Source organism: Amblyomma mixtum, chromosome 3 (genome assembly GCF_055824585.1).
Source record: "Amblyomma mixtum isolate Tamu chromosome 3, ASM5582458v1, whole genome shotgun sequence".
NCBI classification, from domain to species: Eukaryota; Metazoa; Arthropoda; class Arachnida; order Ixodida; family Ixodidae; genus Amblyomma; species Amblyomma mixtum.
The window spans coordinates 429,298,250-429,316,803 of record NC_143014.1 but is presented as its reverse complement, the minus strand read 5'-3'; the positions used below and the strand labels follow the sequence as shown (position 1 = coordinate 429,316,803).

The window sequence follows — 18,554 nt, the reverse complement described above, 5'->3', positions numbered from 1 at the left end:
AACAATTCTGGTGTGGACATGCCCTAGCCACAACAAACCAGACAGGAATATAGAGTCCTGGGAGGCTTTAATGGCCAGCCAGAAAGAAGAAGAACAAAAAGAAGTTATCCGTCTGGCCCTGGACACCGCTGAATCCCAAGGGATCCCAGCCTGCTGGGAAGATGACGGAAGATGACGGCGGTCAAGACTCGTCTTTTTCGCCCTCTGATTCCTTGACGGGTGCCAATAAAGTTATTTCATCATCATCTGGACAAAATCATTTTTGAGCCGGGAACCATTTATGAACGCAATTTTTTTCATATAATGTAAGATTTCACTACAACAATCGATATATGCGCAGATCACCCGACAGCAGTCTTAATTTTCTTTTTCTATTAACGTTCTTGCTGCCATCAAAAGCGTTCCCCATTTGCTTTCTATGGCAGTCTCAACTGTTCGATGCGATCGATGGAAATACTTTAAAAGAAAGAGTTGGCTTCATATCAGAAGAATGGACCATTACGTTGTGGGGTTTACCTCCACCCGGTAACGGTGTGTTAAGTGGGCGGCACTTCGCCCACATAACGCGGGTTGGGGTCAAAGCAAGCTGAGGGCACTGCCAGCGTTTGGTGCGCGCCTGCGCTCTCGCTCCGTATACGGAAGGAAGGCGCAGTTATTCGGAAGCACAACTGTTTATTGCACAGTAGGCTGCATTACATAACACTGCACTAATCCCCAGACCTCGGCGCAACCCATAGCCCAGCCGCAGCACCCGCAAGCGGGCCCGCGGAGCCGCGCGCGCAAAGAAAAAACTACCTACGCGCGTGACGGCACAGCTAAGAGCGATCGCATGCCGCATGGCCAACCAAAGGGCTAAATCATGCGCGACAAAGCACGAGGGAGGATGGGAATACGCGGAGCACATCTTGACGAGGCATGTCGCACGTCGATGGCTCATCGCACGTCTTCACCCGGCAATGGCCGGCAATGACGGAGAACCAGCCAAATCAGGCCTTCCCGAATCCGGAGCGCGTCGGCGCCGCACAGGCGAGCGACAGGACTCCCGTGGTTCGGGCCTGGACTCAAGCATGCATACTAGGTGCGCTGGTTAAAGCATCCTCGCTCTTGGTACCTCGGCAAAGCCGGGGCTCACGGGAGCCAAACTTTAGGCACCTTTCTGCTGCCCGAGTCGGTGGCGACCTGCCCGTTCGTTTCCCGCTCGGAGCCTCTCGCCGAACAACGTACCCCAACTCTCACTCGGAGTGACCCAATGAATGGGGACGCGAGGTCGCAGCGGGAAGAACGGCAGGGAGGGTGATTTACGGAGATTCTCGAAAGAGCTTCCCTTGCAAGGGAGGACAAGCAGCGCGGCTGCCCGCATTCTGCTCGCGGACACCCCACGGGGGTCTCTCTAACGAACGAAACGGCAGCAGCGGGCGCGCACTCGGGTAGCTCAAGCTCAATCCCCACAACCTTCAATGTTTTCATAACAGTTTCCAATTTTTCCAATTTTTGTAATTTTCCAATTTTCATATTCTTTGTCCGAGAATGTTGGACATCATTATACATACCGGACAATACGAGATGTACTCTTCTGACCCCTTTCGACGGCAAGAAGCAACGCAGTTTCACTATAATCTTTGATAGTTGTTGTTGTCCCAGTTAAAGTACGGCTTGAAAAGTTGGGTTTGTAACCTCTCGAGGCTGCGCGTGGACTGTGAAAGACGCCATATTGGAGGACTTCTGATTAATTTTGGCCCACCTCGAGTGTCCTTAAACGTGCGCTGTTATCGCACAGCACGCGGGAATCTCTGGCAATGTCGCCTCCATCGAACTTCTGTCCCTGTGTCCAGGATTCCACCCCGCGACCGGCCCGATAAAGTAAATGGATGACAAGGTTAACTTTTAAAGGCTTTATAATTATTATAACTAGGCAACAAAAAACTAGCATTGGCGAAGTTCAGGTGAATGCACTGAGAGACAAGGGAGGCAATGTCATTAGCAATATGGATAAGTTAGCTAAAGTAGCCGAATTGTCCTACACAAATCTATACATTAGCCGAAGTAATCAGGACGATAACCAGATAGGCAGTGGTGCACAGCAATAGGACAACTCGCCATTAAAGAAAGAGGAAGCAAAGAAAGCCTTAGGAGCGATGCAAAGAGGGAAAGCAGCTGGTGAGGATCAGGTAATAGCAGCTTTCTTGAAGGGTGGAGGCGAGATTGTGCTAGAAACACCAGTCACCCTGTATACGCAATGACTTATGACCTCGAGCGTAGCAGAAGCTTGGAATAATGCTCACATTATCTTAATCCATAAGATTGTGCTATTTATATGTACGCGTGACTTGACCCACTCCTGTATGAGCCTGAAGAAGGCTTACAGTATTACTAAATAAAAATAAAAAAGGGACGTCAAGGACTGAAAAATTACAGACCGATCAGCTTGCCGTCCTTCGCCTACAAGGTATTTTCTAAGGTAATCGCTAATAGAGTCAGAGCAACCTTAGACATGAATCAACGAAATGACCGTCCGTTGTAGAATCAGAGTGTAGAAGAGGCTTCTGTAAAAATTCTGAAAGATATCTATAACGGCTGCAAAGCCAGCACAGTCCTCCATAAAGACAAAAATAAAATAAAAACAACAATAAAAAGGCAGGAAGACACGATCTCTCCAATGCTATTCACCGCCTGTTTACAGGAGGCATTTATAGACCTTGATTCAGAACAACTGGGGATAAGAGTAAATGGAGAATATCTTAGTAATCTGCGATTCGCTGATGACATTGCCTTGTTAAGTCACTTAGGGGATGAATTGCAAAGCATGATCAATGACTTAGACGGGCAAAGTAAAACGGTGTGTCTAAAAACTAACATGCAGAAAACCAAAGCAATGTTCAACACTCTAGTAAGGGAACAGCAGTTCACAATTAGTAGCGAGGTGCTGCTAGTAGTTAGGGAATATGTCTACTTAGGGCAGGTAGTGACCGCAGATCCGGAGCACTAGAGGGAAATAACTAAAAGAATAAGAAACGGGTGGAGCACATTTGGCAGGTACTGTTAGTTCATGAATGGCAGTTTACCAATATCCCTCAAGAGGAAAGTATATAACTGTATCTCACCGGTATTCGACTATTGGGCAGAAACGTGGAGGCTAACGAAAAGCTTCAACTTAAACTGAGGACAACGCAGCCAGACATGGTAGGTGTAACGTTACGAGATATGAAGAGAGCAGAGAGGTTCAGGGAACGAACGCAGGTTAATGACATCCTAGTCGAAATCAAGAAGAAAAAATGAGCTGGGACATGTAACGCCAAGGCAAGATAACGGGTGGTCGTCAAAGGTGTCGATATGGATTCCAACAGCAGGCAAGCGTACCAGGGGGCGCCAGACAGTTAGGTGGGCAGATTAGATTAAGAAGTTTGCAGAGATATATGGTTTCCGCGGCTGGCACAGGACTCGATTAATTGACGAGTCATGGGATAGTCCTTTGTCCTGCAGTCGGCTTAGTCAGACTTATGATGATGATGCTGATAATAATACTTATGATAGAAACTGCGGAGCAGAGCTTTCTCTGACCGTTCCCTTAGAGCACAAGTCAGTGCGTCTGCCGAGGATACACCTCTGACCGCGCATGTATGAAACCGGCTCTCAGTGCGGCATGCGTTTGAGCGTCTTCAAAAACTTTCTCCATTGAACTTCCATGAAATGTTAATTACTGCCCGCGAATAACCAGCGCAAAGACCGGCTGGCCAACGTACGTCGTCTTGGTTTCCGCGAGGCGTTGTTCCGTGCCAATTGCGCCTTTAGTGACGTGAAGTTTTTTTGTTTTTTTTTTAACGCGCTGTTAACCAGAAGAGCACTTATACGCGCCGTGAAAGATGCAAGGAGAGGGATGAAATAGAAGCGGAAAATGTGTAGCCGATCAATTAGTTCGCTTTTCTTCAACCGGATGCCGTGAAGATTTCGATTTTTCCCTAAAAATTCAGCTGCGAATCCAGCCGTTTCCCTTCAGACGGAGAACTGAGCGATAAACAGAAAGTAAACGGCGCCGCAACGGCAGCATGGCGTTCGTACGCGATACGTACCGCCTTCAAGTCCCTGGCTTCCCCATTGTGAGGAAACGGCGATGAAATGTGCCACGCACCCAACCTGTCAGACTAACTGTGCCCGCTTTCGACAATATCAATGACAAAGCATCGCATTCTATAGGCCATGCCCTAACAAAAATGCATGTTGACTTTGTGTTGAAATTCCAGCAACCCGTGTCAGCAGAGACGAGGCTTGGGCATGTTGGTATGACATACTTAAGGGAAATAAATAGCGCACAAGAGAAGACGGGACAAGCGAGGAGACACAGACAAGCGCTAACTTTCAACAGACGGTTTATTGCAAAATCGGGAGCATATATACACATGTCCAGATACTGTCCAGATACTGTCCAGATACTTCGGTAGCTGAATGCTTGCATCGCAAAAGGAAGGAAGCTTCTCGCCTGAGTCATGAACAAAGAGCAGAGGACAGGAAAAAGAAAAAGGATAGAAGTGAGAAAGAAAAGTTGGCGGTGATACCTTACATGCATAAGGTATCACACAACCTCAAGAAGGTGGGTCAACGGTCTCATGTGAAGGTCGTGTTCACGGCTCCTGAGAGGCTGGGGAGATTGTGCAGAATGAGTTGCCCGATTAAAACGCGTAGACCCGACTGTAATATCAGACATAGGCAGTCCTACGTCCATTGTCGGCTGGGGGTAGTCTACAAGATCCCCTTGTCCTGCGGTAGATTCTACATCGGGCAAACGGGCAGATGCCTCAACGTACGCCTAAAAGAGCACGCGAAGAAAGTCAGAGGTGGTGTCGACGGGCATTTGGCTTTGCATTGTAAGACATGTGACTGCGACCCTCCTTGCCGTCCAATTTTTGAAGATACTGTGATCTTGTATCATCACCGCGACCAACTCACCAGGGAGATTGTTGAAGCGTCGAATATCGTGCGCTTTGGACCGGATTGTGTCAGCGAACCTTCCGTTAATTTGTCGAAAAAAGAGCTTGCATATCTGGCACGATAACCAGATGGCTGTCGAGGGGGTGTGTGTCTTTTTGATGTTATCTTCGATCCTGTTCTTTGTTGCCTATCTGGACATGTGTATATATGCTCCCGATTTTGCAATAAACCGTCTGTTGAAAGTTAGCGCTTGTCTGTGTCTCCTCGCTTGTCCCGTCTTCTCTTGTGCGCTATTTATTTCCCTTAACCGTGTCAGCACACACTGTTGAAAGTGTGTTGGAAAGGTGGAGAGTTTTGGGTGATGCACTGTTGACAGCATGTTGAGCGCATGTTGAAAATTGGCACATGAGTTTCTGTTGAGCATGTGTTGAATTAACACAACACAAAAAAGAAATCCTAGGAATACATTCGTATTGAGCCAGATGGAGCGACTACCGATGCAATTTTCGGCAGTATATTCACATTTTAAAAGGGTTAGATGTTGGGCTAGTTGGATTTGTGACAAATTATGCATATTTGTAGCGCAACCAGGACAGAAACACAAAGAAAGAAAGACAAACACGAGCGCTCTTGTTTTTGTTTCTTTCTTTTTGTTTCTGTCCTGGTTGCGCTACAAATATGCATAATATTCGCATTTATTGCTGCAGTTTCTCGTTAACGTGACGCTGACATCCAAAGTCGTGTAGTGCTCCACACGTAAGCACAAACACTTCATACACACCACGCGTGGCGCTGGTACTGTCATGTATGTTTCTCGTTTGTACCCGTATTTCGCGCCGTTTTCTTTGTGCATGAATCAAGAGTAGCAGCTGATTTCTAACATATCATTACATTCTCCTGTCAGAAGAGCTCGTGAAGTCGCACACAGTGCCTGGGCCCTGGGATGGTTGCAAAGCACTTAATGTTGAACATTTTTCTGCTGGGTGCTCAAAGAAAAAACAACAGAAATTCAACAGAAATTATGCACCATTTTTGTGTTGAGTTTTTGGGCACCACAGAAATTCTGTTGAGTGAGTGTTGTGTAATCTTAACACAACTTGAATTTCCAATGAATTTCTGTTGGCTCAACACATGCTCAACATTGCGTCAACAGAGATTCAAAGCTTATTTTTATAAGGGCCGGCATTATTTACTAGTCGTGTTAGTTCACTACTTCATTGAGATATAGAACAACTGCGCATATCGAACGCATTTAACCCCAGAACTGTGCTTCAAAATCATTCCAGCAGAATACTTAGGTTTGGATCGCACCATAGTAATGATGCTTTCTTGATGCGTAGTCATCATATACTATAAATCGGTAGGTTAATGAAATCGAACGTGGGGACTAATTTCATAATTATGTGAAGTTGCTGATCCTTTTGAACTGCTTCGAAACGCTGCTCTATATAATGCGAACTCAGCAAGGCCTCTCACAGACAGAAATATTATTATTTTGCCTCTGAACCCGAATATGCGTGAGAATTTCACTACTTACTTCAAAAGTATTATTGTTTCTGAATAATACATCTACTCTGGTTAAGCAATCTTTATCCCCAAATGTTTTCAAAGCAAGTGCTTTCTTCTTGGTTAGGCATCAAGCAATGTAATACATTGAAATGATTGCTGCTGTTTTAAGTCTATGAACTAATTCCTCAATTTATACTCCCCTATTACTATGTTACTCTGCGTTGGCTCAGCGGTTATGGTGCTCGGCTGCTGACCCAAAAGACGCGGGTTCGATCCCGGCCGCGGCGGCTAGAATTTCTTTGGAGGAGAAATTCGAGAGGCCCGTGTACTGTGCGATGTCAGTGCACGTTAAAGAACCCCAGGTGGTCGAAATTTCCGGAGCCCTCCACTACGGCGTCTCTCATAGCCTTAGTCGCTTTGGGACGTTAAAACCCCATAAACCAAACCAAACTATGTTACTCTCTTGTTGCATACTCTCCTGTTACGCTGTTACCATGCGTTTCTTTATTATATATTAGAACAACCCCACCCCCGGCTTGCTTACGCGCTGGAAGGTTTTTCCGCACATTTATCTGTGAGCAACGTTGCATTGAGTCAATAATAAACTGCGCCGTTGCGTTGCAATGAATAGTTGAAAGAGAAAAGCGGTTTGTGCTTCAGCATCATTCAGCTGCGCTAATACGCCGCTCGAAACTGCGCACACTCGTGTGTTTGCACGTGGATGCCGCGTGGACGTCAAGTCAGTGGACCGACGCTGAAATTCAATAATAAGAAAATAATAATAATATTCAATGACTCTATCTATTCACCTTTTTTTGAGGTGTCCGTGCTGGTGCCCTATGTGGACGCAAAACCAACACAACTTACACTTTCAATACGAAAAAAAATGCCGCAAAAGAGCAATGATGGTCAAATGTCTAGGGGAATCCCCCAAGGTGGAGTAGATTTGTAATAAGGGAGGAATTACTCATTGACATCCACCCGAGCGGCAGCCAAAGGGCTACAAAGGAAAGCTACACAGCTTTCTCAGAAACTTCGCAGTTAAAAAAAATTCGTCCTGGTCCTTTGTAGCTTTCCTTTGTAGCCGTATGGCTGCGCTTGGGTGGATGTCAAAGAGTAATTACTCCCTTATTACAAAGAGCAATGAGGGATACAAAATATTCTATTTGCATGAGTGTAAAGAATTGTATGTGTTTAAGAGGTGAGTAGATAATATTAAGAGTAATCAAAATAGACCAGCGACCTCAAACGCGTCACCTCCGGCCCCCCAAATTTCAGCCTTTGTTCGGAGAGCACGTATACATATACATCTTCAGGAGTCATCGTCACCGTCAGACGTGCATTCAAACTGGAATTAACCAAATGCTTTCGTCCCCAGTCGGTGCCCATTCTTGGTGGAAACGGAAAGAGGACTCCAGCTGCCTTCAAAAGCGCTCAAGGAGCGAGGCTTCGCACAATCCTCCCTCTCTTTCATTCGCAAGTCAGCATTTTTTCATAAAATAAACGAGCGCGATAAACGCGGACTAAGAAAGCGTCTACATTTTGTTGCAAAAGCAACACTACGCGAGTCGCCGAGTCATTTCGCGGAGCTGAGGCAAGGCCATACTGCGCATGCGCGAGGAGCAGTGACGTCACACGGCACACAGCTGGCGCAACACCTCCTGGCTGGCGCCGCCGTCGCTGCGCGGGTGACTGAGAGGTGCCGCCTCCGCGCTCGCCAGTTGCGCATGCGCAGTAGCGGTGCATAGCTAGCGTGCCGGGGCCGCCGCCGCTGCTGCGCGCTCTCAATCGCTTCTCTCTCTCTCCTCGTTGCTTTCGCAATCCTCCAAGTTTAACCAGAGCTGAACCACTGCCAATTTTTTGGCTTGGCATTATCGGTGAACACCTGTCCGGTTGATCCTCTTATATCTTACTACGTGTTTTTCACGCTGTTTTTTTTTAGTATTTATCCTTTCCAATTCACCCAGTGTGCTGTCCTAATTGATTTCTACGTTTTTTTTCTTTTGAGGATAGGTGACGGTGGGATTGATCCCACTGTAGCCTTTCAATAGCGGTCTACGAGCCATCCATCCTGAAGACCTTTTGGTTGATTTGGGCTGGAAAAGAAGCGTTGCCGAGAACCTAACAAACATTTCTGCAAATGGTCCGTTCAGAGCTGGCTTTTTTTCTTCATTCACATTATATCTCTTTCCAAACGTTTACTATCTCAAAACAGCCGTTTGCGCACTCGTCAGCAGCTAGCCATACTTTGGTGTGAAAACTGAACGGCAGTAACTTCCTACCATGCCTTTATCACTGAGTGTCAATCACAAATTAACTTTTGTCTCATACGAAGTTAGTTTTTGAGTGGTAATAAAAAGGCATGGAAGATGCATTCCCAATAGCCGAGGGCACAGGTAATCTGCAAATTGTTCCATTACCTGCCTCCCAGGCCGCTCCAGCAACAATGCCATTTTTTTTTTCATTCGATGCAACCGCTTTCCGAAGACGAGACGGGCAACTAACGAAGGATCTGAATACGCTGAGGGTGCACCTCGAAATTTTGTTGCCGGAAGAGTAACAAATTTCGGCCGCAGATTTTTTTGCTTTGTATTTTTTTACAATGTCTAATACCCCATAAACGCGTAGTAAGAATTTAATTCTCGTAGTGCAAGTTGTGTAAATATGAGGGGCTGTCTTCCGCCCCGCACTGCCACTCCGCGGATGCGGCGTTCCCGCTCGCTAACCGCGGAGGGGTTGGTGCTCGAGGGAACAAAGGGAGGGACGACAAAGCGTGAGCACTCATATGTATTTATTACACTTGCAATGAATACAAGAGCGGGCCAGCTATAGCTATACATAACATCAACGAGGTACTCTTCGAAAATAGAGGGCTACGTGACTTCCTACATACCAGTTGGGGTAGGGGCGAGATTTTTCAGGTATCCGCGCCGAACTTCAAATTTGTACGCGCCGACTATGGCGGGCGGGTCTTCTTCCCGTGCGCGCCGCACTTTGGGTCAGTGCCATCCCTGTGCATTTGCTGGGGGAGGTGATGAGAGCACGCGTTTGCTGCGCTCGCTTCGCTGCCTGGAACCAGAAGGCAGCGGCAAGGCGCCACGGATCTTGAGCTCCTTACAGATGACAACTCCAGAACGAAGCAGCAGATGCTCAAAAATATATACTTCGGGTTATTTAATGACGCACTTTTGAGCATTAAGAAAAAAACAAACAAGTAAGTTGCGTGCGAAGCAAAATAGAAGACAAACCTTTAGCGAGCGTAACATAAAGAGCGTCAATAATTAATAAAACCCGTTAAATTACATCTCCTGCAGAACTTACTGTGTACTGTAAAATTTAACTGTCCATGCGACTATCATCCGAATGCGTGCTCGTGTTCATTTTTTATTTTTCCCCTTACAAAAGCATGGACTGATTGCAAGTCGGCTAGTTCTCTATTCCAAATAACTGTGAGCAGTGTTAATGTAAAAGGAATCATTTAAACAACAAATGCATTTTATTTCCAAAATCGCAGGACACAAGGTGACCCACGCAAGCCAGTGGGCTCCGCGCAGAATTGTGCTTTAATTGTATCATATTAGCTGCGTTTCAAAATACATTTCGTGCACTAGAACAGACGATGTTGAGAATCGCAGTGCATACCGCGAAATTACAGGCGATAATTCGGTTACATACGCGACGCTACCCCGCCAGCGCTTCGACTCCGATGGATGGATGGAAGATGGGAGCGTTCCATTTGAAACGGGGTGGTAGCAGTGGCCATTGTGCTCGATTTTTTTTCCATACCTATTTAACGATGTTATAAATTGGTATACAATTTCGCCATTTTTTTTAAAATACGTTTTCAGTCCTACATTTTAACCATATGACACCTATCTGCTTTTGAGCGGCCAATCTTCCAATCGCTTTTTGCTAACTTCCACCGCAGAATTATTCACATGACCATTATCTCTAAAGCCTATGTCCCCAGGAAGTGTGACTGCGCCTGCACCGACATCCGGATGGATACCGTCACATTCGAGCATGAGATTTCAATCGTTTCTCCTTCACCGATAGCCAGCGCCGGTCAAACTGGAACTTTCGCGATCACCTAGCGTATCAACCTGCATCGCAATCGGCGCAGCATGTATTGCGCTATGTTCGTGGCGAGGTGCGGCGAACCGCATTGGGAGAATGCGGTTCGCCTCTCTTTATCATTTTCTTTTTGTTAGTTAATTTAACTACTTAATTAGCGTAATCATGTTATGCTTTTATTAAATGTCGATTTATTTACTCTGATTACGCCTTCTTTTATCTCAATCAACCAATTTGGATTTTAAAAATTTGGCGCCGTGGTTGTTTTCCCATCCACGTACTATTTCCCCGTCCATCCTATTCAACCGTCCAATGGTTTTTTCTGACAATTAACTAATTATCTATGTCAGTGAAACTTTTGTTCGATTAATTATCTCTCATCAAATACATTTAAACTCATTTAAAACTTCATTTTCACTCCTTTGCCTATTTTTCCACTATTTTGTCGTCCACGGCTGTTTTCCCGTCCACTCGCAATCGACGTCCGCCCTACTTCAACATTTTTTCGACATTTTATGCTCTTATCAATTAACTAATAATCTAATGGTCATAATTTTTTTTCGCAGCACCCTCACATCATCCTCTTTCGGTTAGAACCACTCGTTTGATGCTGCCTCTTTTGAGAACGTCACAACTGCGACGGACACGTTTTCCGGACCCGTTTTGGTTACATGACGACCCCGCCGACATAGCCTGGAAATGCTTTCGCATTAAAAACGCTGGGCGGTTCACTTTCGCCAGTAGGTGGTGCATGATGTGTCGTTGACTGACCCGCACGATGCACCTCACTGGACATGACTACGATCACCCCGGCTGCGCAGCGCACTCGACGGCCACTCCTAGAGTCACTAAACAGTTATCCAGCGACTCTAGCCACTCCTACCGGAGATCGAGCGGCTGTGTCACCTACCCTCTCTTAAAGCTGACAAAGCGCCCTCCTTCCCCGCCTTGAAGCTACGCGCCAAATAGTCGGACTTTACAGAAGAAAACGAAGCCACAAAAGCCTCTGAAAAGGGATACCCGAGGTACCGAGGTGGACACATTTTCTTGACGCCGCGGTTAACTGCCAGACGTCATGAAAACAGTATATGCAGCTTCGTTTTCAGCAGTACCCAGATATGCGCACTATATTCTTATTTTAGCATTTGATCACGGTGAGGGGGGCCGCGCGCACGCAGCCCCCCACTACCAAAAATTGTATGCTCCACCTGCCTCGATTGAAGCAGTGGCAGGGGTCAGCGCAGGCTCAGTGCAATGCCCACGCCTCTCCCTGGAGGGTCCTCCGTCCTGATCAAGGACACCTCAGCACCAGGTAAGTATGCCGCACAGGTGCAAGGCCCGGAGAGCCCATCGTCTGCGACCTCCATACGGTTGACAGTGAGTGTTGTGTTATGAGTAAATTATAAACCCAAACATTCAATTCTAAGCAGCAGTTTTAAGCAGAGCTTAGCTATTAACAGTCACTTGGCGTGAGAATCTTAATTATTGTGCTGCTTACTGAGCCTTAATCAAGAACAAAATTGTTTAAACGCACCTGAAACACCTGAGTGTGTTTGCATACTTCCAGCAGCTGTGGCGCCACCTGGAAATTTAATCGTTTTCACGCTTCCTCGAGCTTCCTGGCTCCGCCATTAGCCCCTTTCTTAGCTGGGCAGCGCGCTCTGTTTTCTTCGCCGCTTTTGGTGCTTTACGTGGCGTCGAGTTGAGCCGCTTCTTTTGTGTGTGTGTGTGTGTTGGACAACGCGCTCGGAGTCTTTCGCTGTTTGACGCCCAATAGCCCTCGCCCGCTGTCCAGCGGCCGCAGCAGACATCCGCGACTGTGAACGATGAAGAAGATGTCGATTTCGAACACGTAGCTTGGGAGGTTTCAGCGATGGCTGTGGTCTGCGGCCTCAGGAAAAGAAGCTGCTCTGTTTGCGCCGGAAAACGTTCGAGTCCCTTCTGGGGTTATTGTACGACGAAGTTTCGTTTGTGGTCTATGCCATTCACACAGAAAATGAGAATATTTCGGATAAGTTTTGCTTCATGTTATCCTTCATTTCCGTTACAAGTTCGCCTAGGCTTCATGACGATGTTCGCCTTAGCTTGTCGAAAATGATAGCTAACAGAATCTGAAGCCGCACTGCATGCGGGCACTACATGGCGGTCAGCGCCCGCAAGTGGCGCCGCGCAGCGAGCATGAGAGGCATTAAAGAGCCGAAGCAAGGGTGGGGCTTCGCAGCTATGACGCGGCGTGGTGGGAAAGGATGAGGCGCAAGAATGTACTGTACTGCACTGGCGAAGTGGTTAGGTGCGGTAGGCAAAGGGGGAGGGGGTGCGTATCACGGCGTCGCAAGGTTCTCTCATTACCCAGCACCGCGTGACAGGTTGTCAAATCTTTTGTTCGCGACATTTTTTATTTCATTGGTGAAGGAAAGGCGTGAGGAGAGTATAATCATCCGACGCGTGCCTAGTAGAGCTTGTTTTTTCAGCTTGCGAGTTCACGCGCCGACGGTGGCGACACTTCGCCTGCTCTTTTCTCTCTAACTGGAAGAGGAGGAGGCGGATGAAAAGAGGCGAGGGTTGGCGTGAGGGGAAACGGAAAGGGATAAGTTGAATTAATTCCGAGGTTTTCGCTGGTTTAATTTTCTTCAGGGCAGCCAAGCCACGAATCCGTCTGCAGAGAACTCGCCCGACAGATTCCTGCTGCTGCGTAGTAACCACTTTCGACTGCCGTCCCCGGAACGTCGTGACAAAAAGAAAGCTCGGCAGCACTGCTGCGCACCTTTCTGCACGTCACTGCGGTGTAAAAGCCGAGAGGTAACATTCTATTGCTCAACCACTGCTAGCAGCCCGGAAAGAAGGGAACTTTGGCTACAGAAAGTGTGGATTAATCCAGTCACAGCGTCGACGATCATGTTTTCGCATGGGAGTCTTCCACGTAGGGGGTCGACGCCCTATACACCTTTCTTTCCTTCTAATTTAACGACTATGGGGCCATCATCGTTGCTGGTAGTTGTAACTGCTGCCGCGATGCAACCGTAACGCTCGCAAAATTGTACCTCGTTGTAACCCACGCTGCAGTCAAAGCACCGACGTTTTATTTTTTCCTCTATGCTTTTTGTATTTTCATACTATTGTCTGCTCTTTCTAAACACTCGTGATTTACTGTCCGCAGAATAAAATCTCAAAGCGAAGAGACCTGCGCCGTCGTGCCTTGAGGGTGCGCCCCGACTCGATGGTATCGCGTTCACGCCGAGGTGTACAGAAGTGGGCAGGCTTGTATCGGAACGCTCGACGCCGCCGCGGTGGTTATGGCGCTCGTCTGCTGACTCGAAAGACGTCGTGGGTTCAATCCCGGCCGCGGCGGTCGAATTTCTATGGCGGCATAATTCTAGAGGCCCGTGTACTGTGCGATGTCAGTGCACGGTAAAGAACCCCCTAGTGGTTGAAATTTCCGGAGCTCTTCATTACGGCGTCCCTCATAGCCTGAGTCGCTTTGGGACGTTAAACCCCCATAAACCAAACCTTGCAGGGGCGGAGCCAGGGGGGGGGGGGGGTGCTTATGGGGCTTCAGCCCCCCACCCCGAAATTTTTTCGAACTGTCACCGACCGCAGTACGGCCCAAAGTACATATCGCGACTTCTGCTATCATAGCTTTGTTTTGCCCCGATCGTCTGTCTTTCCGTGTGTAAATTTTACTGTGTGATTGCGCAAGATGCTTATTTCATTATATATGGTGACTTTTGCTTAGATACGTAGATTTAATGGAGACATACGAGTTTTTAAATATCTTGTTGCGAGGTTTTGTGTATACATACAGTGACTTTGTTTCCAGTGACACTTTTTTGTCCTTTATCAAGTTGTATCTTCGCATTTCTAATACTCCATTTTATCTTCGCACTTCGAATGTATATTTTGCAGAACTCCTCGTTTATACATATGCTCGCTGCAACGACTAAAATTTCGGTGCAGTTACTCGCAATACATGACCGGTGACAGCTGCTGCTGCGCAGTACACTGGAACGAAGGACTGCGTCATTGAAATTTTTCCCTCGCCGTTGCATATGTACAAAAATGTAAACGTTCTTGAACGACAAAAATTCCTTAAAATATTTGTCCTCTACTTGCTCATTTCATGGCCTTTACGTTTTTCATATCTGCGGCGTGCACTGCTTTGCTGCTTTCGGATTGATACCAGTATAGTTCTATACTTCGTGTGATATTTATTAAATACGCAAAAACATGGAAGCATTGGTATCAGTTATATCTGCCACGATTATTAAGACATACGAATACATTCTTTTATTTAAAAAATGCATATTTCACTTGTCTATACCGTGCGTAGCGTTATCTAATATACAATGGCATTGTCAGTGGCAGCGCAGTTATTATTCTTGCGTTTGATCCCTCCACAAATTCTATGAGGAGGTCACGCTGCAACATAAGCCATGAGCCCCCCCCCCCCCCCCCCCCCCCGAACACAATTTCTGGCTACGCCACTGAAACCTTGTTCCCTTCAGTTAGCTCTTACTGGAATAAACTGTCATCTGTTGTGAACTGGAATTCGGTCGAATCCTTCTTGGAATGTGTTAATCGCCTTGATCTAACATCATTACGACCGTGATGCCCCTGTGATGATGAGTTGTTATGTTGTGTTTATTTGTGCCTATATTTGTTTCCCTTCTGCGATCCGCTATTGTCATTGTTTTTTCTACCTTGTATCCACTCCTGCATGGGCACGAGAAGGGCCTGCAGTATTTGCACATAAATAAATTAAATAAACATCCTTGAGGGGGGCGACGATCGTGTGCAGTGTGCGGACGTTTGCAGACATAGGTCGACGACCTCCTATTTGTCATCGGTTATGAGCTCTACACCGAATAATAACGAGGTGTTTAGCTAAAATTAGGCACTCACCTTCAATGAAAAAACTTGACTCAGTCGTGCGAACAAGGAAACTTGCTAATGCGCCCAGGCAGATCACAGACGGAGACCTCTTTGCGGTTGCCATCCTGGCTCGACTGCGGCGCCGCCTGGGGTTGGTGAAAATCGGCATCCCTTTTATTGAGCAACAGTAGGCTAGCCTTACTTAATAATAAGGTTCTCGCGTTACACGTTGCCAGGTTCAGTTTCCAGGGATGGCATGTCCGGATCCAGATTATTAGTCCCCTACGCTGCGTCACAGGTCTAACAGCAGCTTTTGCTCGGTTGCTTCACAGCTACGGGGACTGACGGCCCGGGATTAATTGGTGAATATATAGGACGTGATGGCAAAGTACGGCACCAGTACGGTTAACTGCTGTCTTTGTTTTGTTTGGAACGTCTTTGTTTTGTTTTGTTTTGTTTTTAAGCGATATTTCTTGCTTCAGGGTTCTTGCTTTCTTGCCTCAGTGAGCGTTCCTCGCGTTGTTGGACATTGACTAGCCTAGCCTCACTGGTCGTCGGCTCTGTTTGCAGTACCACGCAGCTTGTTGAGCTCCCTTAACATTGCTCCAGGCTTCTTTTTTTTTTTAATGGTGGAGAATCGCAGCGGTGCTGGGACTCGAACCGATGACTTCCAGCACGCTAGGCGGATGCTCCTCTACGCCGTCGTTGCTTCCCTTTATTATACCAACATTTATCAATTTTGGAGCTGTCTGATATTTGTATACTTGAGGTACTTGTATACTTCCGACCACATATCTTTTCCTCCGCTGAGCGGGCCTGCTGTCCCATGCAAAACGCGAAACAATAAATTAATTGACAGCTGAAGTAAATGCACGGAAAGCAACAACGTCACCGATCAATTAGGCTATAAAGCAGATCGCGACCGATGCGCCCTCTGCTTCGCAAATCTGTAACCAAGAGCCACGCGCCGCTTGCCTGGGCATGATAGACGCCGAGAGCGCAAAAAAATGAAAGGAACAAGCCGAAAACGACCTTCGGCCGATCGTTTTTCGCGCGCCGTACGACGAGCGCCGAGCGGTAGCGCCGCGCCGCCGCCGTCGGACCGGCTCGGTCGCCCGTGGCAACCGTTGCGCGGTCCGGGAACCATGGATGCGGACGGTTTTGTTTTGCTCTCGTCTTCAAACAACGCATTCCGCACGCATTCGTGACGAGGGGCCGCCTGTAGATGCCGTGGACCAGCCCACACAACCGCCGCCAGCTGTCGTGCCCCGAGATGAGGCACGCGACGTGAGGAGCGAAGACAGAGCACCATCCGCAGCCGAGATCTGCATGATCGACGCCGAGCACGAGCTGTCCAGCCCCCCCGTCCCTGTGTTCCCGGATCCCTCAGAGACGGCGGCCCCCCTTGGCAGGTGGATCTGACAGCTTTCCGAGTAATCTCCCGCTCACGCCCGTGTTTGAGGACTCCTTTGTGAGAAGTTTTTCATATGCCGGGCACGCCTTGCCTTGGGAAGTGGCGGCGATGCGTTGAACGTTGCAAAATTTCTGCGTCGAACTGTTCAAGCGCCAAGACTGGTGCTAGTTGCTTGCAGCTAGAGTGTGCGGAATAAAAAAAAAAGTGATCGCAAGAAGAACGCGCTGTTCCCAGCAATCCGCCCTGCGAGTATGGACCGAAACTTTTCTGCGTGCAAGCCAAGCCACTCTCCTGAATGCATTCGACATCATCGAGACGAGACAGCCACACGGGACTCACCAGGCCAAACCCGCCACGTGAATAGCAAAGCTGTTGTTCCAACATAGTTCGCTCCGAATCGACCAGAGGAGCCGAATTCGGCGCGGCTGCTAGCTGGCCGCACCGAAGGGACACGCACCGGACCGCACTGATGTCGCGACACCTGCGGCTATGGTTGGCCCTCCTCATACATGCGTACGCTGAGGGTGGCTTTGACAGCCCGGCAGGCCGGGTAAAAAGGCGCAGCTGAAACGGCAGCCGACTTCCTGCGTGTCCGGAGCATCTGATTTTAAGGCGGGAGTGTTCTGCTGCGGCGAACTTGCCGTGGTCTGCAAATCGCGTGGCCGTTATGTTGCTTGCAGACCGATATCTCCCACTGTGAGTCATTGTTAGACGAAACATTGCCTCGTAACACTTCGGGACTGCGCCATTCGAACATTTCGATCGGTGTCCTTGACGTTGCAAGCACAACGGAGAAGCGACTGTACGGCGGTTCTTATGAACAGGCCCTTGAATGAAAGAAAACAGAAATATCGCTTTTAGTAAGAACCAGTGTTATCGGCGATGTAGGTACTTCAACGAAAGCACCAAGTGGCACAGGTTAGACTGTCCAACCACGACGTGTCGTTGAAGCCGAGGGAACAAGAGGACTCCGTCGCGCAACGACAGCTGTTTATACTTTGGCTGCCACGTGACCACCTGTTAATTCGAACAAAACAGCTTTCGTCGTAAGCACTACGTTATTTCCTTCTGTTCCCGCTGGACAATCCTTAAAACGAAGACTCCGCGACTGGTGGTGCATAGCTCCAAGCACTCCGAGTGAGTGCATTCCACCTCTTCACGAAAGCGAGACGCCAAATCTTGCCGTGCATAGCTGTAAGCAGAAGGAGGAAAAATTAACAATCAAAGTTAAACGTACGAGAAAGAAAGCAGCGGCACCGAGTAATCATGGCGGTGTATATGGACTATCGCCTGGAAGATGCCGCACTGTCGTCAGCGGCCAAGACTCGGGTAGCCTGCTATCGCGGAGGCGCCATTTTCGCGGTGGCGTTCCGCGACAAGGACTGTGGAAGCGTGCGCCTGCTTTCTGAGGATGGCACGCCCCTGCCCAGCGAACTGCCACGCAAGCAAGGAGCACAGGTAAAGTCACTATGGCAGCCTGCGACAATAAGGCACCGCTTCTGATGTAAGCGGCGCTTGCAGAACGCAGCTTCATTGATTAACGGAGAAGAGAGTCGATTTGGCGCAGTGTTGCCCTCGGAACGGCGGCGACACGACGCCAGCTGGGTCGAACCTTAGCAGCCATCGAGTCGTAGCTAATTCCGAGGCACGATGCTCTGTCTCCACAGATATAATCAATGCAGCAGCTTTGGGCTCACCGCCTTTCGATGGATGTTACACACGGCGAATAATAAGAAAGAAAAGAGTGTACAGTATTGAGCCATGA

The 18,554-nt window shown here is 48.0% G+C and overlaps 1 protein-coding gene and 1 non-coding gene across 2 annotated transcripts in view; one reads left to right on the top strand and one right to left on the bottom strand.

The window, feature by feature from the left end:
- Window positions 1–11,663: 11,663 nt before the first annotated feature.
- Window positions 11,664–11,826, bottom strand: LOC149358060 (U1 spliceosomal RNA). Its single transcript, XR_016291978.1, has one exon. It is a non-coding gene; the product is annotated as a U1 spliceosomal RNA (small nuclear RNA).
- A 4,629-nt stretch (window positions 11,827–16,455) lies between these two features.
- Window positions 16,456–18,554, top strand: part of rempA (intraflagellar transport protein rempA) — a 29,502-nt gene continuing 27,403 nt past the window's right edge. The window contains exon 1 of the mRNA XM_089585037.1: window positions 16,456–18,247. Coding sequence (XP_089441163.1) covers window positions 18,056–18,247 — 192 coding nt within the window. The 5' untranslated portion in view covers window positions 16,456–18,055. The remainder of the gene's footprint in view (window positions 18,248–18,554) is intronic.